This window comes from Rhinolophus sinicus, linkage group LG05 (genome assembly GCF_036562045.2).
Source record: "Rhinolophus sinicus isolate RSC01 linkage group LG05, ASM3656204v1, whole genome shotgun sequence".
NCBI classification, from domain to species: domain Eukaryota; kingdom Metazoa; phylum Chordata; class Mammalia; order Chiroptera; family Rhinolophidae; genus Rhinolophus; species Rhinolophus sinicus.
The window spans coordinates 122,068,609-122,091,932 of record NC_133755.1 but is presented as its reverse complement, the minus strand read 5'-3'; the positions used below and the strand labels follow the sequence as shown (position 1 = coordinate 122,091,932).

Sequence of the window (23,324 nt, the reverse complement as noted above, 5' to 3'; positions counted from 1 at the left end):
CCTATAAGGGGCACCCCCAGAATGTCCCAGTGTTGTGTATCTGAGGGATGCTAAACACAACAGCTACCCCAAGAGCACAGATAGCTGGCTACAGGGGAGGGTGGCAGCACCCATGTGAAAGCCTGTTGCCTGAAAACCCTCCAGGATCCCAGCTTCCCATATTTTCCTGTTGACTGAAAGAAGTCTTCATCACAGCCAGAAGAGCTGCCTAGATCCTTTCTTTCAATTACTAGCAATCATTTGAACCGGGGATACCAGGAAGTGGTGAGACTTGGAAGTTATTTCTTGTCAAGTTACCAACTTGAGAAATTAGAGTCTGGAAGGCAAAATGAGGGCAAAACTTTGTGAATATTTCCTCCTGCCTGTGAGGTGAAGGTAAAAATCTAACAACCATGACCCCTAAAAGAAAATAAAAGGCAACAGATGCTGAAGCCTCTCATACCCCTCTCATGAATCTCGAGATGCAGATGTCTCCGCAGTGGAGGTCGGCTGACAATGGCTTCTTCTGAGGTGAGTAGAGCCTGCAGACACTTTAGGTTTTATGCTCAGGGCTCATTCCACATATACCAACCTATCAGTCATTCTTCCATCAATTGATGGGTTCATCAGATCTTTATAACAGATTCCAGATGCCTACATGGTAGAAATGATCATTTCAGCCGTGGACTCTATCTCAAATGGCCATTCTCCTGGTGAAGAAACTGGAAATAATTTTTCTAACCTAAAGCAGTCTAGGGGGATTTTCAAAAACAAAGCAGCCTTCTACAGGACACCTTTCCAGGATTTGGCCTGATGTTTCCAAAAGGCATTTACAGCCTTCCCTGTTCCAGGGCTCTGTACCCACCAACCTTGGGCTTCCTCCCCACCAATTTTCCTTCCTTCCTTCAAAGGCTCGCTTTTCCGGATTCTCATCACGTAATTCAAATACGGGGAACAGATCTGCAGATTGCTGTTGGATACTGGGCTGGGGCGAGAGGAGAGTGGAGGTCGGTACTAGACCTGCGGGATGAGGACTGGGGCAGAATTTGCCGGACCCGTGACGAGGTGTCATAAAATGAACGCTGAGGTGGCCACGGAGAGAAGAGCAGGGAAGCGAACCAAGTACCTTCCTCGGGGCTCTTGGGGCCAGAGCGGCGTGGCTCCATCAGGTGGAAACCATGCAGTTCTCCCTCAACCCAACTCAGGAGAGATAAAGATGTCTAAATAACCACGATTGCCGCTGCCACAATCCTGTCTGGGCCCGGGGGGCGGGGGGGGGGCGATTTTTCTGCTGAAGCATTGGCGGGGGCTTGTTTGTAGGTTCGCAATTCACCATGATAAATGTAAAGACCAATTAAGGTTTGATCCGTGCACACGGGAGGCAGACGGCGGCTGATAGCGGAACCAATTAACAAGCATGTCCCCTAATTCCTGCCACGGCTGCCGGGCGCACCACGAATCCCCAGGCGCCTACGGCGGCTGCCCGGGAGCCCCGCGTGCCCCCCGCCCGGCCCTGCAGCGGGGCGTCCTCCTCCAGCAAGGTGTGAGGAGAGGGCTTCAGGGCGGCTGGGGAGGGGGCACGCCGGCACGGAGGCGCAGAGCTAGCCGCCTACGTGCCCAACTGTTTGCAGCCGGGGCCGGGCGAGTGGGGCGAGCCCAAGTGGTCCGTGGCGAGCGGGGACGGCGGCTGGAAAAGGCGCCCAGCGCGAAGCCAGGCGGTGCCCCGAGGGCGGAGGACAGGTAGCCGCGCGGCCGCCGCCAGGTAGCAAACAGCTCGAGGGCTGCGCTGCGCGGTCCCACGGTTTCGCCTGGGCCCGGCTCGTTGCTGCCCGCCTCGGGGGCGGCCTAGGATAGGGGGGGATGGGGCTCGAGGCTGCACCCCCGCGCCCTGGGCGCCTCGGCCTCTCCCTTCGCACTACCCGTTCCCTTCCGGCTCAGCCCGCTGCCCCAGACGTGACCCCCGCGCAAGGTGTCGGCGTTGCGCGCAGTCAGGGCGCGCGTGATTAATGGCCCCGAGGTTGGGGGCGGCGTAGGCATAACCCTGTCCTCAGCTCGGCCAGGGTGTGAGGGTATCCGGGGGGAGAGCCAGGTCATGGTAGTGGGAGCCCCCGGGACCGCGGCGGCGGAGGAGGAAGAGAAGTAGGTGACGTGGACCGGAGTGGCTCTTCCCCTCTGGCCCTGGGTCCCGCGCCGCGGCGGGTCCCCGGCGCCAGCAAAGTTTGAAGCCTCAGGCGCCACGCTGCGCGGTGCGCGGGTCCCTCCCCGCGCAGTTCCCTCGGCGGGGTCTGTGCCGCCGCCACTGCCAGGGCAGGACAAAGGCTCATTAACACGTGATGGGACCGCGCTTCATAAATGTGACTGGAGCGAGAGAGAGCCAGAGACAGAGCGCGAGCGGAGGGAGAGGCAGGGAGCGCGAGAGCTGGGAGAGGCGACGGGCGCCCCGGCTGGCGGTGACGGGCGGCCCCACGCCGGGCCAGGCGGGGCGAGCGGGAGGACCCAGTGAAGAGCCTGGGAAGGGGCGAGGCTCGCGGGCGGCGGGAGCGGAGGGGGCGCCAGTCCCGGTCCTGGTCGCAGAAGGGCGCTGCAGGCAGGGGACGCCGGCTCGCGGGTAGCGCAGACCGACAGACTTACTGACCGACGGACGGAGGCACACCCCGCTCCACCCCACTCGACCTCGCCCGGATCCCAGCGCCGGCGCCTCCTCCCTCCCGCTACTCCTGCGGCCACCCCTTCCTTCTCCACTTCTTTTCCGCCTCCGCCTCTTCTAGGCTCCCGCGGCGCCAGTGCTTTCTCCCGGCCCGGGTGGGGCGCCTCCTCTCCCTGAAGAGCTTTCCGTGGAGTCAAAGGGGACGTGTCATTCTAGCAGAGAAGCAGGTCCTGCGCCGGGCGAGAGGTGCCGAGGGAGCATCTCCCTCAAGGACCAGGGGATGCAAAGGGTAAGACCTGGAGACTTGCGTTTGGAAATACTTCTTCCGCCTCTTGTCCCCTTGGGTACTGACCAGTGTGGTCCCCAGGTGTCCATCGTGGAGTTCTTACTCCGTGTGAATCATGCCTCAGTGTTTACTTAGCTGTGTAGCCCGAACCTGTTAACTGTGGTCTGTGCTACTTCTGGAGGTTTCTACCATTTACTAGTACACTGAATTTGTGTGCAGCTGGCTGTCTGTATGCACTGATGTCTGTGGGAAATGTGTAATTGTGCATGTTTGAAAAATAGGCGCTTGAGTTGGTGTTTAGTGTCTATAAACGATGTCAGCAATTAAGTCTTCCCAGAGATATACATCGATCTCTGCACCAAACCTAGAAACTGTCTAACATAAAATGTTAAATGTCATATAAAGAAGTATGTCAAAAACTAAACTTTTGATATAGAAAAATAAAGCTACAGGAACACTCTTCGAGGAAGAATAATTGGGCATGTAACTAATACCTAATTTGAATGCTGTTGGAACCATGTAACTCAGGACTAGCTATTAGCTGAAAAAAGTTGATGTGTTTTTAGAAGGTATTTCTTGCTTAGGCTCACACTCATAAATGGATCACGTCCTGAATTCAAATGTTTGCTGGGATAGACGTGAGAAACTGTCATTTGGTCATTTGAAAGTTTAAAAGCAACATACATGTTTCTAATTTTGATTTTAAATTGAACAGATGAGGAAAAAATGTAGTCATCTATTAATCATTTTGTCTCTTACCTTTTTTTCTTCTTCAAATAAGTGCTATTCTTGCCTTTGTTGTTGCTTTCTTGATAGATTAGGCATCCTCAGGCATGTAATCTAATAAGAGATTAGAACAGATTTACTGTTTTTATAGGTGGTGAAAGATATCTCTATGGGTCCCATAACTTCTCCTCATTTTTATTACCCAGTTAAGATCTTTTGAACAATGTGAGAAATGCAATTTCTTAGTGGAAACTGAGTGGACATTGAATAGCAGTAGGGTGACCACTGCCATCAATCTATTTTGCAGAATACTGAGAATCTCAGAGCAACCAACCTTTAAGGCTCCCACAGGACTCGATCTGATTTAAGGTTTGTTTTTCTAATCCCACCCTACTGAGGGTTTGCAAGGGAAGATACAGTGATTTTTTTCTCTGTCCCTTTTTCCCCTGGTACTTCTTGCCCCTCCCCTGCTCTCTAACTCAGGGTAGAGCAGTTTTATCAAAATAAAAGGTCACGTATAGATTCTTAAGTGAAACAAAGTATTTTGTGATTATAGACATATGTTTGGGAACAGTATCCACACACCTCCAGAATTTTAAATGTTGTGTACTGCAGGTGGTTATTTGTAGGTACAACAGCAGTTACCATAGTTGGGCAAGAGGCTGGAGGATGGATGTGCTTTTTAAAAACTAATCCATTTTAGGTTATCAAAAGAACTTACTGTAAAAGGACTCTTTTTGTTCCAAAGATGTCTCCACTCCAGATGAGGAACAGTCTTGATTGAGGTATGTATCGAGTGTCCGATGGGTAGATGTCTCATTGTGTTCCTAAGTCTCCATGGGAGTAAAATGATGCCACAGGGGGAAATGCTCTATTCTGACCTTTCAAAAATAAAATGCCTATGCTTGCATAGTGGTTGTTATGAAGGCAAATTAGATAATCATACCCCCCCCAGTTTTAATAGATAGCATCAGCATTTGTGCATATAAAAAGAATGTTATGCCTAGTCCCTTCAATAAACCATAGGTGATAGTATTTAATTTGGTGTGTGAAGTTTCCATTCTGGCGAAAATTCGATCTCATGTTGGAGTAGTGCTGGGCTTTGTTTGTTATCCACTGTTTTCTGTCTTTTTCTGTTACCCTTTTCCCAGTGGACTGTGTGCCTCCCTGTCTCGCGTGTGAGATTGTTCTTCTCTAATAAGCCTAGCTGCAGGATCAGTGTGTTCTTTTTGCCATTTCAAAATGTTAAAATAGTGAAATTGTTAAATGTTACCAAGATGAAACTGCTGGGAATGAAATTCTCCAAAAGAACCGCTATATTTGTGGCATAAAGCAGTCTATTCCAAAAGAAAACTCCTTGAATTGGTTTACCTATTTTCTCCAGAAAAAAGCAGCCCCATTGATTAGTGTTGATAAGTGTTTAGTATGCAGTGTCAGCTTATTAATTACTAAGGCAAAGCCTGAAAAACTCTTTCAAAACAGTTGTGAGATATTCGTCTTTGCTTTGACTCAGAATTAACATTAACCACCAGGAAATTTAGGCAGGCTCTCTAGTTGTGTTGCATATTAGTGATTGGAATTAGAATTGGAAAACTGTGCTGCATATGAATAAACTATTTTGAAATGGAACATGCAATAGCAGTTTATAGTTCACCACACTTACCAAATGTTTCTTCCCAGAAAACAGTTGGCCTAATAAGGAAGGGGATTATTTCCCATAATTCGCTCTCCAGGAATGCTGCAAAAAAAGAGTGATAAATTGATTTGGAAATCCTTAACAATGCATGATGAGTAGAACAAGATTTGATTTGGTTATAGCGCCTTGAATTTGGCCAGTAAGATGGAGACGGGCCTTTAGGTTGCTGTCTCTTCTAGTGGGTAATTATGTTAGCTCAGTTGCATGAAGAACACAGATGAGAGCTTTCGTTCCTGCAAAAAAAAGGATGCCGTGTCTCCACCAGTGTAAGTCTGTCTCTTCTATTTTTGTATTCATCATTTTCTAATTGAACCAACAAATTAGTTAGAATGAATCCAGCCTTTGGGTTTAAATTATTTATAATTCTGCTTTTGATTCTGAAACTACCTGGACCCAATATTGTTTCAAAAACTGTGTTGGGGCCAGGTTTATAGATTGCATGTATATTTCGAGGGACCGCAAGCTCTGTTGATTTTTCTTTTCTTGACTGAAGATTGGTAGAGAAGTTAAAGAATAAGAGGAAATCAAAACCAATTGATGTACTTTATGTTGGCAAAATTTTAACTACATATTTCTTCCTCTGAATCTTCAGCTGTTTCCTAATCCTGTTCTGAAATAATGTTAACTTTATAACTTCATGAATGCTGTTTTTGAGGGGTAGGGGAATTCAACACTTTGCCACTGAATTGCTATTAAATGTTTTGATAACCATTTAATTAGATTAACTTTATAACATATTATAGATCAACTCATATTTCTCTCAGATATTTTCTGGACTACAAGAAATAGATGTCATTCAGAATATGTATATCAAATTATATACTGCATAATTTGAGATGACTTGATATACAAACATACTTTTATACATAGGTATGAACAAACTTTTTCATAGATGTATATCATGACCAAAAAAATTGGACATGTTACGTTTATATATTTAAACATATAATTCAGTTTTAAATGAATACTATAGATTTGGGAAAATGTCCAAATTTAGGATAGCTGTGCAGATGGACACTGAAGACTCAAGGCAAAAGAAAGTATCTATCTTGAATCAAAACAAGAATGTTCTTATTTTCCAAGATAGTGAAACTCTGTTCCAGTCCAATGTGTTCTAAGAATCTTGCAAAGATGCCAGAATGAGCATAGCCACATTTGATTGTAGTTTTATCATAAACACTAATTGATGGGTTTAACACAGTTTTCACCAATCTTGCTAACTGTTTGTTATTTTGGGGAAGAAAGTTGAAGGAAAGTTGGAAGAAGATACACAAAGTTGTTACTACATCACAAAATGCATATAACTAGTAATATTTGTTACATACAACACATTATAATGCTATCACAAGTAAGTGAGAACTATAGGCAATTTGTGAGGTGTGGGGAAAGGGAGGTTTGTGTTTAATGGTTTTCCAGTGCCTCTCTTGGTACTACTCAAATGGTTTGGTGTTAGATGAACTTGTATCTCAAACAGGCCTGCATGAATGATAGGTATGTTTAGGACCAATCACTAATAATAGGTCAAAACTATTACATTAAGTAATCAGTGTGATTACCTCTAGTTCATAACAAAATATTTACCAAAAGTTTTCCTAGGTCATTTCTTCACTGAACAGGTTACCTCATAGAAAATAAAGTACTACATTTCATTATAATAGTTTTTCTAGGACAGTTGCAATTATAAACATATTCTTCGTCTAGTTTTCCTTGATATGTTCCATATATTTTTCATATAGATTATAGTATAAATTTGAGATATCCTCTAATTTAAAAGTTTCATTTAGACAGGTTAATTATTACATAATTTAGTGACCATGGAATTCTTCAGATTCATAGCTGGGTTTGTATAGGTTTTTGAGGGAAGAATTGTTTACTCACCAAACTGAGTAAATGGGCCTGCAGAGTAATAGTAGTTATTCCAGAATGCTGTGAATTCTATTTTAGCTCCAGCTGGTGTAATTTTCACACCTGCACTTTAGAAAAGCTTTCAAAGTTTTGCTTTTGTTTTTGAATATTTGAGTTGAGACTGGTTAGGTGGGAATCGATATTTTTTAGCTAACTCTTTTTTAACCTATTGTGCTACTGCATTATATTCTGTATTTTTTAATAAGATTCCCAAAGTTGATTTTGCATTTTTTTAAATGCAACAAGGGACATAAGTTTCCTTTTTTCCTAACACAGATGGCAAATCATTTCTCCCTAAGAGTCCAGAATTTTATTATCTAATGTCTTATTTTTCCACTCTAATTTACATTCATAATTGTTTAGAGTTTGGATTCATTGGACAGGAATTTGATATCTTTGGCTTGATTCCTTGCCACCATTATCAACTCTGAAGAGCATTTTAAATTGTTTTATAACTTCAGGAGATAAAGTGCAGTATAGTTTCCTAAATTTGACAGTGTAATATCTGTTTTTTTATTCCTACTAGCAAATTCCATGTTATTGCTTTTTAAAGAAAAGCAGAGGCATTTTTCAAAGATGTGCCAGGCAATCTGTTGTGGTAGTTGAATGTACTGGCAAGGCTGTCGCAAACTGTATATGTCAGTAGTATATTTAAAGATAATTAAAATAAAATACAATTAGGAAATAATGTTTGTCAAAGTTTATGTTTAAATGGGAAGGTTTCCCTCTTTCCTTCATCATTTCTTCGTTCGTTCTTTTAGACTATATATTTAGAGGAGAAAATTTGAATCAATGAGTTCTATAAATTGTTACAAGGAGTTTCACATTTAAATTGGTGACAAATTCCATTAGGTTTTTTAAAAAACAAATTTCTACTTTCACATATGGACATTTGTACTAGGAAATTTTGTAACATTGATTTCTATTGGTCAAGAGGCAAAAAACGATGTTTTTAATACAGCAATTGAACCAGCATCATCAATAGTGTGCCTTTGTCACTTTTGCTTGCTTTTAACTCTGGTATATTTAAAAATAAATCAACTTGATTTATTCCTTACAAGCGAGACTTAATTTAATACCACTATGATCTGTGTATTTTGGTTTATTCTGGTGTGGGTTGTTAAATGGACCAGATTTTCAACTCATTGGAATGCACCGCTACCAGAATTTGTAAATGTTTTCTCCAGCTTTTATATAAGTTGTGGTGAGCAAGCAATATGCATGTGGAGAAAAAGGAAAACTAAACAACTTAACACATAACCCAAGTAAGCAAAAGATTGTCCAGAGAATCCTGTATTTTTGCACATGTGGGAATATAACATTGGAAAATATATAGCTACTTTTTGGAAATTACATCTAAGTTCTTACAAAATTATAAAAAGGGAACTCTTTGAATGACTTTAGTTCTCAGCTGAGGAAACGAATGATGAGTAATCTATGATCCATTTTATTGATGAAATATTTAAGAGAGGGAACAGTCTGCTCCGTCATACACTTTAGTGCTTTGGGATACATTTCCATATATTTATAACTTTTAGGTATTTTTGAAAGATACTTGCTATCTCTAAGCATTATAAATTCCATAATTGCCAGGGTAATTCTGTAAGATAATTTGCAGTGGATCTGCATTACGTGGGTCTACTGCAAAATTTCCGTTTTAGTTTGTCGTTTTTCTTGGGGGGGGGAGGGGGTTCATCTCCTGTGATGCATTATTTTATGGTTTTGGGAAAAGAAGAACAGAAACAAACATTTCCATCTTTAAAAAACCAGCTGGAATGTTAACTACTTTTACTTTTTTCCCGTTCATTTATGCTTGGTAACCATGGGTTCCCTCACAATGGTGTTGAAAGAAATGGATAGCAGTCCTATGAAACTTTATGTAGATTTTGTCAAATAGAATTAAGAGGAAATGGTGTGGAGTTCTTAATTTATGCCTGCATACTGGGTACTTACATATTATATTTTGAAGTTACTTTTGTTTATTGGACAAAATATGTAAGCGAGTTTCCTGAAAAAGTGTGGAGAAGCCCTGAATTGTAGGCTGAAACACCTTGAGAGTTTCCCAACTTCTTATGCTTATTTTCAGGCTAGACTACATTATTTTATTCCGGTCAAATAGAAATGCCTTGGTTTTAAAGATCTTCCGTGAGAGACTACTTTATCATGAGCAGGCTCACTTAGCAATCTATTTCAATGATCTGAAAATCTATACTCACAGAATAGTCTTTCTTGCTGTCTAACTTCCATTCTTCATAGAAGTTAATTCTTCTCCCCCCCACCCACCCAGTTAGTCTTTTTCATAGGTCTCCAGAATCTTTAGCAATGGTTCTTAAACTTTAGATTGTGTTTTAATCTCCTGGAGGCCTTGGGAAAACACACATGGACCCCAACCCTAGCGTTTCTGTTTCTGTAGCTCTGATGTAGAACCTGAGAATTTGCATTTCTCTTAAGTTTCCAGGTGATGCTGAAGCTGCTGGAGACCAGCCTTTGAGAGCCACTGACTCTAAAATAACTCTGTAGGTACTTACAAACAGCTGGGAGACTTCTCAGACTGTTCCTTAGGATGTATGTTGGACTTTCCCAGCCGGTTCTCACCAGTGTTATTTCCTAACTCTTTACCTTCATGTCATTTTTTTTCTGAATACTTTGTTACTCAGCTCTGTTCAAAATTGCATGATTGCATCACACAAATATTAGGAAGGATTTGACCTTGAAAGAGTATAGTAGAACTATCTCGTGGTTTCAATGGCATAAAAATTCTGTACTTGTATCTAATACTTCCTTCTTAATCATAACTACATTTCCAAAGCGTATTTTGTATCTTTACTGAAACCTAGTTCTTCCAGTTCTGTTTGTACATAATTACTTGTCTTGCAAGCATATTTCTCTGTTTATATCTTGCATTGTTAGTACACACTGAAAATTTTTTATTTAACATTTCGACTAAAGTAGGTGATACATAAGTACCTAGTTTTTAAAAATCATATCTGAACAGAACCCTGGATTTACACAATAATCAAAACTCATTCAAAATTATTCCAGCAAGAAAATGATAGGAAGGAAATTGAATTGTTTAGAAAGCTGTATCCTTCTCAATTTGTATGAATATTTAAACAAATAGTCCCTTCTTTTGTGAAATATTCCAATTTAGCCCCTATAATAATAGAAAATAATATTCCATTCTTTTTCACCACAGAGTTATGACCTGTATTGGTGATTTCATATTTGAAAATTGTGAAGCCAAATGTTTCATAAAATAGAAATCAGTTAAGTTTGTTATTAGAATTGATTCTGGGCTCCTGAGACATTCTCTTCTTACTTTTAGCATCTCTTGACATAAACATATCATTTGTTTTCAGTAGAACTCCTTTCCTTTACTCATTCTTAATTACTTTCTTGAGGCAGAATTCCAAATAGTCACAATTAATTTTTATTAATGTATTAAATTTTCTCAACATCCTTTTTCCCCAGAAAAGCAATTTGAAATTTGTTTTTTGTAGTCAGTAGTAATAACCCATGTTAACCCTCCATAATATATTTTCTTATTTATGTTTTAATTAATTCAGTTGTAAAATGCATAAAATGTAGCAGGAGAAGTTGCTCAACCAAAGCAAGAAGTATGTCCTCAATAGAAAAACAAATTGATTCCTGAGGGCTTATAAAAGCCACTCCATCTAGTGGTTGAATTTTCACATAACTTCTCTTGACAGGTTTTGAAGACACTTGCACATGGAGAAACCCATTTGAGAAAGATCAATGTATAATAGCATGCATTTGAGGGAAGGAAAAATTCCATTATAATTACAATTTCATATATTGTTTTTAAAGATCTATCAACAGTATATAACTAGGATTTGTTCAGGGTTGTGCATGTCACAAAGATCTCTTTATATATTATCATTATGTGGCTAAATATTGCAGCTGATAATATGTACCTGGGCTAAACAAAGATGAGAATAAAAAATATCAGATCTTTGTCCATAACCTTTACTTGCTGTCAGTATGACGACTATTTGATAATGAGCTAAAAGATCCTGGGATAGACAACTATTGATGCTTTTTATGTAACTTTTACATTTGGGCACTTTTTCTCCCCCAGATGGACGTTTATATGAGATCAAGACTCAGGCTTCTAACAATCAACTGAGTTTATGTCAAGGAAAACTATCCACAGTTAGAAGCCATTCTGCTAAGATAGATCTGCTGTGTTTCCCATGCACACCAACGTTCATTTAGTATTATTGAGCACCTACCTGTGCCAGGCAGAAGACATACAAGGCCATGTAAGACAGGTCCCTACCATCAAGGTGTTCCTGATTTGAAGGGTTTAGAAATAAGAACGATGGCTCAGCAGTGCCTATCATATCTCCGGGGAGAAAAACCTCAAAGCATCTATAAGAAGGGAATTTATACAACCCAATACTATGTGATGATGAAATAATCATGTGTCTATTACATGTATTCATATCCAATTCTGTCATCTGTGGGACAGGAAGGGCAGATGGGTGAGCTTTATTTAATGGGGTGAGATAGAATAGAGAATCATTCCCATTGCTTCCTTGACCCATAGCTATGACACAAGTGTGATGCATGGATATGTAATGTCTACAGTGCTGGGCACAGTGTACATACACAATAAAAATGTGTTAAGTGAAGCCTCGGAGGGCCTGTAACTTTATATCCATCAAGCACGTTGCTGTGATAACCCAGCTCTGTGCCCTTTGGGCACCAAGAGTTGTCATAAGCACTGTCTTCTTGGAGTCCTACTATGGTTTACATAATTTCTTTTGCCTTGATTCCAACAAAGATCTTAGGAACTAGTCATGGAGAGTCTTCTCCCCTCTCTGGGTCTAAGAAAATCACACTGCTCAGGGTGGGAATTTCAAGTGAGTAAATTTCTCCATACAGAGAATGAATGTTTAAAGCTTCTGTTTACTAACAACAGCCATGTCTCATGCAGACCTAAAGAAGGTGCCCTCTTCATTCCTCGCTGGTGGTGTGGAAACTCATTACCATCCACAATCCTTACAATTGACTAATGAAGGAAAAAAACAAAACTACTTATTTAAAAAATAAATAGTGGAAATGACAAGCTTGATTTTATTTATTATTTGCCAACAGTCACTGCAAATAAGGTGCTAATTCAGGGTTAGGATTTACAGCTTATAGCTAATTGTCATACTTTGTCCCTGAAGGTCATGGAGCAAGGATGATTTGCAAGTGCGATGTGCATTGTTTTTTTGCTGTCCACAGATCATTCCTCCACATTTTACTTGTTCACTGTGTAAAATTATCGTGCTCTCTATTATTTTTTTCCAAGATCAACTCTTACCCCTTCCTTAGAAATGGAGAAAGAGTGTCTTGTTAAATGGTTCCTGGACCTCAAAATTAAGAGCAGAGACTTTGAGTTATGCAGACCTGGTAGACGTTTCAGTTCTGCCCCTCTAGTTGGAGATCTTGAACAGAGCATTTACCTTTCAGTTTTCTCATATGTAGAATGGGAATTGTAATAGCATCTATTCCATGTAAATATGAAACAAAAATAATATATATGCTTAGCATGATACCTGGCATGTAAACATTCAAATATTTCTTATTGAAATGTTTGGGAATTGGAATTTTCTCTATTGTGCATTTAAAGCACCCAGATTCTTTGAGATTTGAACCTGGAGAATTAAGACTTTGTTTTTGGTTGGACTAAATTTGTATGCTCATGAATTCAAAGAGAAAGTACCCCTCATTGAAGAATGAACAAGGAAACCGAAAAGTATTCTTCACCATTGGACAACATGTAGCACCCTTGAAACTATTGCTGTCCTTGTAATGACCTGTAAAGGTAACCTATCTAATGGGTTCTGCATATATTATGGATCAGAATAATATATTGCTTTTAACCTTTAATGACCAAACCTCACATGCATTATAGAGACATCTCATGGAGTGTTTTCTATATGGACTGGGCTTCTCTGAATTGAAAACTGCATGATCTGTTTCAAGGGAAGGCTGCTTCAATTATACTTAATTACTTTCTTTACAGATTATGTAGAAAAGATGCTCAAAAAAAAAATCAAAACTACTTATTAGCAGGAAACATCAAAACAGCAGAGCAAAATTAAATGATAAATTGGTTATAAAAGTCAGCAAATCATTTCATTTGTATAATTAATTTTCCTTAGTGATAGGCTCATCTCATAGCATCATCACCTACTGGAGAATGTTTAATTTGATGTAGCTTAAAGGCATCATTTCTTGAGCTCTGAAATTCTTTAAGTTTTAATAAGCTTTTAAATGTTAAATAATTAAGCATACTTCAGGTCAAATTTGAAAAGAAATATAGCTTCATAGGTGTCTTAATGTCTGTTTAGTTCATATTAATTGATAAATTTTTATGAAAAATCTAACATTTATTTTGTTAGTAAGACTAGACCAGAGACAAGAGTGCATTTAATAACTTCTCTTCTACATTACAAAATAAATGAAAAGCTAAAGCTTTGAGAACCAACCAAGCATTACCAGCATAATGGAATTTTCTTTTATGTATGGGAAAAGGAGCTGACATTAATACAAGGAAGAAGGATTATGTATTTTTGCCTGAATTATCAGGATAATAGCGTCAATCCTTTATTTCTCTTTGCTATAGAAGATAATGCAAAGAGTCACCAAACTATTTTAATAATCCCAAAACTCTGATGCTTAGGAGGTAAGAGTTAGAAAAGACTCAGTTGCCCACTTAACTATAGCAAAAATATTATTCATCAATTTAAGATTTAGCCCGTGAGATCTGCCATGTATATTGAGGACATGACTTAGATGTAATGCAATTATAAGCATCAACTAAAATTTTCCCTACTAACTTTAGAGAAATAAATTAGCAAGTTATTTTTCTTGATCAAATTAGTAGAAACCAGACTTGTTCCCAGAAATGAATGGAAAATAACAAACATATATACACTGGCACTGTCATTCTATTGAACCCCTCACAAGGCTCTTCTACGAGGTTAGCCAAGCAGAACAACACAAAACAAAGAAAGAAAGTAGGGAAAGAAACAGAGGTAAGCCAGGGCCTGGGACTCCTGCATGCGGTATCCTACACTCCTATTAATTAGAAACTATGAGTTTGCATTGTCTCCTTAAAGCATTTGTAAACTTAGACTATTAGAGAAGGATCCTGGTAGGCTGATGTGGTTTGTAATTATGTTGGAAGCATCAGTCCTTTTGATGCTTCCAGTGGGTTGTCTGCCTTGTTGGACAGGAAAACCTGCAGGAAGCAAATACTGTCTACCGCCTGTTCCCCCAGAGATGGTATACAGGCCAGAAGTGCAATGATTTTGATTCCAGATACAACAGTGAAAAATATCTGAATTATTGAAATGTCTCTCTAAAACAAAGGTCTCTAGCTGGGCAATGAAGACTAAAATAACCTATTATCACATTTACTGATATAAAAAAGATGCTATTTGAAGTCTTGTTTTGAGGACTTGCTCAATGCTTACCCTAATCCGAACATGGATGTTTCATGCCATTGATAGTTATAGAAACAAAGATAGAGTCTGGATAGACTTTTTAAAATACTCCATGCTAATGCCATGCCCATAAAATTTCTTTGGTGATACCGTAGCTTGCTGGTTGGTATAAGTTTGGGGGTGATGAATGGAGAGGCAGGTGTGCATAGAGAGATGGACAAAAAGAACCGGTGGTGGTAGTTTAAAAAAATTCAAGTTTTAAAAAAAACGGATGGAACACATCAAAATGTTTTTAATACTGTTATTATAAAGGCATGATGTATAGCTTAAATTATTAGAATATGTTGGTTACACGCAAGCAGAATTCTAGGAAAATCCCCTTAAATGTTATTGAATTATTCTTTTACTATAATAAAAACTGCTTCTTTAATAGGAGCATCTATGCATCTTGCTAGAAATTTCCAATTATGATCTTCCCAGTAGCAAACAAAAAATTAATGGCAACTGCATCTCCCAAAGCCTAAACTATATTACTAATGAACTCTCAAATAAAACTCTCAATGCAAAAAAATAATCAGGTGGAAATTACTGTAATAATCCAAATGTAGAAATAAGGCAAGAATTACTGAAATGCAAAGGACGGTTTTCTTGCCATAATCCCATTAACCTAAAATAGCCTGTGCACAGTGGTATTTGGACATTACTGAGAACCTTGAACAGCACAAAATTCATGTATATTTTTAACTGTATTCTTTAATTAAAGTTGGCTTATATTGAACAGAAATTATGTCTCATAACCACCCCATGCTCTGGCTCAGATTTTAACAAGCTAGTTTGTTTTAATGAAAGTGCTTGGTTACATGAAAATGGGAAATTGTGGTCATTGTAGAGCAAATCACAGGCATACATGTTTTGCATTGTGGAAATAAGGTCTGTGATCCTTTTTCTTCACTTTTTAGCTCTTCTAAATACTAAAATTTTAGTCCTTGAGGCCATGCCATTAGGCAGACCCACTAGATGGGCTGGAATAGGAAATAGTGATTTAGTAAGAAGTTGTCTTAATTACTGCATATTGACAAAATGCCTCAATTTATGTTTGTAAGAAACTAGAAGACTTGAATGTAAGATGCAAAATGGCTTTATCCTAGTTACTGTTAATCCTTAAAACAGTGCATAAAGTTCAAAGGCAGAAACTCTGGAATCTGAAAGACGTGGGTTCAGCTACACACTTTTCATATTCTGGACAATTTACTTAATATCTAATGGCCTCCATATCCTTGTCTATGAAATAGGAATTATAAATAAGCACCTGGTAGAGCCATCATGACAATTTAATGATAGAATATATGTAGAGTCTCTCAATACCTGGAATATACTAATAGACATTCCTCTTCCTTCACCCATGTGTATATCTTCTATTTGCTTCGTGTTAAGTGCTGAGACAGAAATAAAAATTGAATAAACAGCCTATGATCTAATTAAGGCAATGAATTATCTTGAAATATAATTAACAATATATGGCAAACAGCCATAGCACTAAGTAATGATAATAATTAATATTTATTGAGGAGTTAAATTTTGTGCCAGGCATTATGTTAAGTGCTTTTTTTAATATTTAATTTTCAGAACAATTCTGTAATTTAGGCATCCTCCTCCTTCTGCCTCCTCTTCCTCTTTCTTCCCATTTTACAAATGAAATACTGAGGTTTTGAAAGACTAATTAACACAGGTCTGACACTGATCTTGGTCTGCTAGCTCCTAATGCAATGCTTTTTTCCCTCCATTACTAATGCTTTGATTGGTGGAAATCAGGGGGGAAGTGAAGGGAGATGGGAGCATCCCTGTCTTAGGTTAGAGGGATGGTGTATCAGAAGGTTAAAAGCAGTGCCAGACCTCTATTGTCCAATATGGCAGCTACTAGCCACATGTGGCTATTAAGCACTTGAAATGTGGCTAGTTCCACATTTTGAAATAATATTTTGGATATATTGGGTTAAATAAAATATTAAAATTAATTTCTTCTTTTACATTTTTCTTTTTACTTAGATACTGGAAACTAAAATTGCACATGGGGCTCATATTACATTGTTTTTGGACAGCACTGCCCTAGAACTAGAACATCTGGGTTCATTCTGGCTCTGCTACCTACTGGCTGTGCACATGGCAAATTACTTCCCCTCTCTGTGCCTTTTGTCTGTAAAATGGGGCTAATAGCAGCACTCAGTTCCCAGGGCCATTGTGAAAGTAAACAATCTGAGGCACATAAGAGTCTCAGAATCCCACCTGCACATCATACACTCTCCATCAGTGCTCATCGCGGGAAGATCAGTGAGACTTGGTGCTCTACCTAATTATAGAGGCCAAGGCGGAGGAGACGTCCAGGGTAAGTGTAAGGTCTGAGCTAGGTTGGACGACTAAAAAGATGATTCACAATGCCATAAGCAATGTGGAAAGTGCTATGACCGAAGGTGATTTACTGCAGCAGCATTTGTAATAGCAAGAGGTGATAAACAGCCTAAGCCTCCATCCCTAGCAGACTGATCACATTCATCTCCTGGGGACTTAGCTGCTACAGGGAGAGAGGGTTTGTGGACTGATGTGGAATTGTCTTCTTTGAAGTGGAAAAACAAGGTGCAGAATTCTGTGTGTAGTATGTTAGAGTTCAGTCAAAGGCAAGGAAAGGGGGAATGGATATGTGTATTTGCTTGAATATGCATGGAATATCTCTGGACAGAGTAACAAGAAACGCCCTGCCTCTGAGGAGGAAAGCTAGTTGGCTGGGACATCGGGATGAGAGCGATTGACTGCTGTACCTTTTGTACCTTTGGAATCATCGGGATGAGAACGATTGACTGCTGTACCTTTTGTACCTTTGAAATCGTTGGAATGTAATAACACAAGCAAAGTTTCAAATAAATTAGTTTTTAATTGAGAAGTGTGAAGGGAGAGTTAGTTACTTGAGAGAAGATGACCTCTGGGATGGACTGGCTCCAGGTAGCTGCTTGGAACCGCTGGGCTCAGGCTTTGGTTTTTGGGTCAAGTATCCATCAAATTAATTACCTTTCTCTCCTTTAATTTTAAGAAAAGGCATATAAATATTATCAAATTACTGCTGGAATGCACCAGTCAATACAATTCACTGTCGCCTGTTAGGTTCATGTGGACATTTCTAAGGGAGTCCAGCCCTCTCTCATCTGCTATCATTATTATCAGGCTGGTGAATCGCATAAGAAAAATAGATACCATTCCTGTGTTTGGCAACCATATTCTAGTTGTAGAAATAAATACATTAACTCAGGATTAAATGATAGGATGTTCTTTCTCCATCCACACTAATTCTATTAATATGTACTCTTGGCATAAACATTCCTTCCTTGGGGAAGTCTCCTTTAACCCCATCGACTGGCTGCTCCCACAGCATCCTTCCTGTAAGTCCCGAATTGTAGCTTTCTTGTAATGATGGAGTCAGCTGCCTGTCTCCTCTGCTACACTGGACTTCATGTGGTCAGGGACTCTTTCTTGATACAGTCATGTCCCTAGTGCCTAGCACACTGCCTGGCACATAGTGGATGCCCCATACTTTGTTGAATGGATGAATAAATGAATTACTACTTCAGATGGGTAGGAACTCTGTATTTTAGCAGAAGGATTCAGAACTTTAAAATTTTTTCCAAGATGATAATGACCTTTTTTTTCCCCCTCCAGGATAGTGTACTATTTTTAGGAACAACAGAGACAGTAAATAAAGTACTGACTTAATAATTATTTTAATTATTATAGGTGTCACTCAGATAAGCTAAAAAGCATAATAGCCCCATGTTAAACATTTATAAATAGTAAAATCAATTTCCTGGCTGTTTATTTTGAAACAAAACCAAATTGCTTAGCTTAGAATTGAAGAGCTCTTACAATTTGGTCTCTTCTCAGTTGTCCTTATTTCCAGTGCTATCCACATGGAAAGCGTGGGTGAGGAGGCTTGTCTCCTGTCTTCCAGTATGCTTATGTCACCACGCCACTCACAGGGAACACTGCCAGGAAGCACTGCACGTAACCCCTCCTTTCCAGTGATAAAGCTCGTGGTCCACTTCCCCTGGACATCTGCTTCTTGGCCTCTATAATTAGGCAGACCACCAAGTCCCGATTTCCAGTGATAAAGCTCGTGGTCTTCCCAGGAGCCGCAGTGCAAGTTTGCCCTTTGTGACATTTTTCTTGGTTGATGTAGACATTTGAGAACTTTATCTCAGCCATGGCTTCATCCGAACATCTCCTCTGGGTGAGGAAACTTGCCTGATGGAGCCAGGACGAGAACCTGGATTTTCCTCCCATGGCCACATGCTTCCTGTGGGTGTTAGCAGTCCCTTCCTCTCCCTTTATAGTCAACACCTAGGCCACACAACTCACTCCCTAATTTCACACTGTCATCTTCTTTGGTTGTCTTGCACAATCAGTCTTACCTGCGTGATAGGGTGTTAGCTCTTCAAGAGGATCAGTTGTGTGACACATTGTTGCTTCCCCCTGTCCTCCACCAGCATTAGGAGACTGTGTATGTGACAGTAGAGGCCAGGTGGTAAACACTTCCTAACGCGACTGTGAATTGCACGCTACACCCAAGATCCATTTTCTTCACTTGACTGTCAGACCCTGGAGGTCCACACAGGATTCACACAGTGACTTACTCCCAGAGAGCTTACGTAAGGAAAGAAACACCGGCTGCTGGTATGTGCCACATCACCAACTTTTGGGTGACTTTTCTTTAAGTGGCTGACTCATTTCGTTGACTGAATATGACAAGGATTTTACCTGTATTCAGAGACAAGAATGAAGTAACACAATGGCACTGATTAGGATGTTTTGTTTTGTTTGTTTTATTCTCCTGGTGTTCTCACCATTCAGCTTATTTGTTTTCCCTCCGTTAGGATTTCCTGCTGCGGTCTCTTTCTCAGTCATCTTGAGTTCGGTCTAATCGAAGACAGAGGTTATGAAGTCGATGCTAGATGGCCTTGCAGACACCACTTTCCGCACCATCACCACAGACCTCCTCTACGTGGGCTCGAATGACATTCAGTACGAAGACATCAAAGGCGACATGGCATCCAAATTAGGGTACTTCCCGCAGAAATTTCCTTTAACTTCCTTTCGGGGAAGTCCCTTCCAGGAAAAGATGACTGCAGGAGACAACCCCCAGTTAGTCCCAGCAGACCAGGTGAACATTACCGAGTTTTACAACAAGTCTCTTTCATCCTACAAGGAAAATGAGGAGAACATCCAGTGTGGGGAGAACTTCATGGACATGGAATGCTTCATGATTCTGAACCCCAGCCAGCAGCTGGCCATCGCCGTGCTGTCCCTCACGCTGGGCACCTTCACGGTTCTGGAGAACCTGCTGGTGCTGTGCGTCATCCTGCACTCCCGCAGCCTCCGCTGCAGGCCTTCCTACCACTTCATCGGCAGCCTGGCGGTGGCGGACCTCCTGGGGAGTGTCATCTTCGTCTACAGCTTCGTCGACTTCCACGTGTTCCACCGCAAAGATAGCCCCAACGTGTTTCTGTTCAAACTGGGCGGCGTCACAGCCTCCTTCACCGCCTCTGTGGGCAGCCTGTTCCTCACAGCCATCGACAGATACATATCCATTCACAGGCCCCTGGCCTATAAGAGAATCGTCACCAGGCCCAAGGCCGTGGTGGCGTTTTGCCTGATGTGGACCATCGCTATTGTGATCGCCGTGCTGCCTCTCCTGGGCTGGAACTGCAAGAAACTGCAGTCCGTGTGCTCAGACATCTTCCCGCTCATTGATGAGACCTACCTGATGTTTTGGATCGGGGTCACGAGTGTGCTGCTGCTGTTCATCGTCTATGCGTACATGTATATCCTGTGGAAGGCGCACAGCCACGCGGTCCGCATGATCCAGCGCGGCACCCAGAAGAGCATCATCATCCACACGTCAGAGGACGGCAAGGTACAGGTGACGCGGCCGGACCAAACCCGCATGGACATTCGGCTGGCCAAGACCCTGGTCCTCATCCTCGTGGTTTTAATCATCTGCTGGGGCCCTCTGCTCGCCATCATGGTGTATGATGTCTTTGGGAAGATGAACAAGCTCATTAAGACCGTGTTTGCGTTCTGCAGTATGCTCTGCCTGCTGAATTCCACGGTGAACCCCATCATCTATGCCCTGCGGAGCAAGGACCTGAGACATGCTTTCCGGAGCATGTTCCCCTCGTGTGAAGGCACCGCGCAGCCCCTCGATAACAGCATGGGGGACTCAGACTGCCTGCACAAACATGCAAACAACGCAGCCAGTGTGCACAGGGCCGCAGAGAGCTGCATCAAGAGCACGGTGAAGATTGCCAAGGTGACCATGTCTGTGTCTACAGACACGTCTGCCGAGGCTGTATGAGCCTCACGCCGCCCTGGCAGCACAGGAAAAGAAAGGCTTTTTTTTTTTTCTTTTAAGCTCAAAATCTAGGAGAGTCTGTTGTCTCATCGGTTATATTTTTTAAGTTTACCATGCTCCCTGAAAAGGTGATTGTCACCATGATCAGTTATCTGTTCTCTAATGTTTCGATAGTGTAGGTTCTCAAACTCAATTGTCCAGGGGTTTACAGTGAAGGAAGCCTGTTGCTTAAGTGACTGGAGGGTCCTTCAAAGTCTCAATGAAATAGGAGGGAAACCTTTGGCTACACAATTTGAAGTCTAAGTACCGATAAAAAAAATGCCATCAAATGAGTAATGCCTTTGTAACCACAACTTTCATTAAAATGTGAAACGTATTTGTCCATCAGTATCAGAGATGTAGATTTTACAGTGTGTTGTGCTTGCAAGATCTAAATCATATATAGTAAATTAAGGGACCATGGGGCTGATAGCACTAAACTTGGTGCTTATTGATATTCTAAGAAATATCTGTGAAATATCATCACGTATGTTACACCACCTTCATTTGAAAACATTTAAGTTAGTTTGATTCATTTTGACACTTTTAATATTATTTCCTAACCCAAGTTACTCAGATGTATATTCTCCCCATGAATATACTCATTAGAGTTACCATTTATTAGTGTCATTCATTAATTAGTCCCTTAATTAGACCCATTAATTTAAATATACTTTAGATTTTAATAAATTTTGTAAGGTTCGACTTCAGAGTTATCTCCTTTCCTCTAGGGTAATATATTTGTCCTGACTGCATTTCACCATCACTTATGTCTTCAGAAAGGGCCAAACTTCCAACCTGCTCAATTTCTTCAGAGTAATGATGAATCTTTCAGTTCTAGACCAACAGTTTTGTTTAGACAAGGAAGGCTGTCTCCATATGTAATTTTCCATTACATATGAAATACATGTAAAAGACACTTGGATCTGGGAGAAGCTGCAGACAGATGCCTACACTCGAGATGATTCCCAAGCCGCCCCATCACTTTGAGTCAAGTCTATCTGGCATTAAGTGTCCAAGAATTTTGTTCACCTAAACTCACCCTGCAGGAAATAGGCCCAACCACCAGATGAGAATTAGGCCCTGGATGAGTAACATTCTAGTTACTGTCCTGTTGATTAATTCATGCCATTCCATGTAAAAGAGACCACCGATATCATGCGCAAAATTAGATTTTTCACAATCAAACTGTATATTTGTATGATATTTTAAAATCTCCTAAATGCTGGGCAATGGCTATTAACAATTGTCTTGCACTGGCCTTCTGATGAAATGTCTATTGTAATATATACAAAACATTTTATCTACTGATTTGGGCTGAATGTATGTAAATAGGTTTAAAAATAAGGTCAGATGTTTAAGCAGTGGCCTACAAATCGGTAATTTTCAGATAGAAGAGTTTCTTTATATTGCTGTGGCATCCTGAAAGCTACCTTCACGTAAACTTAGTGTACTAGGCCTGCTGGGGACTGGAGTCCCCAAGAAAGGAAAACTTTTCTTGTAATAATATAAATCAAGGTACCAGACCTATCTGGATTCTTACTTCCAATGTTTCAAGTGGAAAACACAACTCTCTATTGTCTGTAAATCCACATTATTACTTTTCCTCTTAGAAGAATATTGTATTGTTAGATGTTTGTTGAGCTGGTAACATCCTTGCAACCGCTGCAATTTGTTCGTTAGTAATCTGTATAATACTTTGTACACAAGTACTAGTAAGATTGTTCTTCAATGTAGCTTCAGTCATTAAATTACTATAGCAAAGTAGTACTTCTGTAATATTTACAATGTAGTAAGCCCACACTCTATTTTATTTCAATTATGTAATTAAATTGTTATTTACAAAATTAATTGTTATAAATTGTTAATTACAAAAGAAAAAACATCCCATCATGTTTATTGTCCAAAGTTACCTGGAATCAAATAAAAATTCTAGATTATCATGAAGCACACAAAATACCTTTGAATTCTGCCTTATTTCATAGTCTGATGTTAGAACATTCAGGATTTAAGTTCTAAAAAATGGTTAAACAACTGATTATCAGTTCCTAAAAAGCACTTACAACTTTATTTGAGAAATGGGGACAGACTGGATTAATATATTCATTTTTAACATAGGGAAAATAATGCAAAAGCCATCATTTACATAATAAAGGAAAAAAGCCTGCCATGCCTTTTTAAATAAAGCA

General features: G+C 40.3%; 1 protein-coding gene across 6 annotated transcripts; it reads left to right on the top strand.

Annotated features, from left to right (window-relative positions):
* The first annotated feature begins 1,385 nt into the window (after positions 1 to 1,385).
* CNR1 (cannabinoid receptor 1) lies at positions 1,386 to 23,092 on the top strand. Of its 6 annotated transcripts, XM_074333287.1 has the most exons (4): positions 2,143 to 2,915; positions 3,946 to 4,007; positions 4,387 to 4,423; positions 19,619 to 23,092. In XM_074333287.1, exon 4 carries the CDS (start codon positions 19,681 to 19,683, stop codon positions 21,097 to 21,099), a length of 1,419 nt encoding a protein of 472 aa, XP_074189388.1. In that variant the 5' UTR covers positions 2,143 to 2,915; positions 3,946 to 4,007; positions 4,387 to 4,423; positions 19,619 to 19,680; the 3' UTR covers positions 21,100 to 23,092. The 6 variants fall into 6 exon arrangements, with proteins under 6 accessions (XP_074189387.1, XP_074189386.1, XP_074189388.1 ...); XM_074333286.1 differs by lacking the exons at positions 3,946 to 4,007; positions 4,387 to 4,423 and adding an exon at positions 1,386 to 1,520 and having other exon boundaries at positions 2,748 to 2,915; XM_074333285.1 differs by lacking the exons at positions 3,946 to 4,007; positions 4,387 to 4,423 and adding an exon at positions 1,607 to 1,741 and having other exon boundaries at positions 2,748 to 2,915.
* The last annotated feature ends 232 nt before the right edge of the window (positions 23,093 to 23,324 follow it).

Bases quoted from the DNA above. Each gene is read 5' to 3' on its own strand.
- CNR1 (XM_074333286.1), top strand. From the start codon at position 19,681: ATGAAGTCGATGCTAGATGGCCTTGCAGACACCACTTTCCGCACCATC.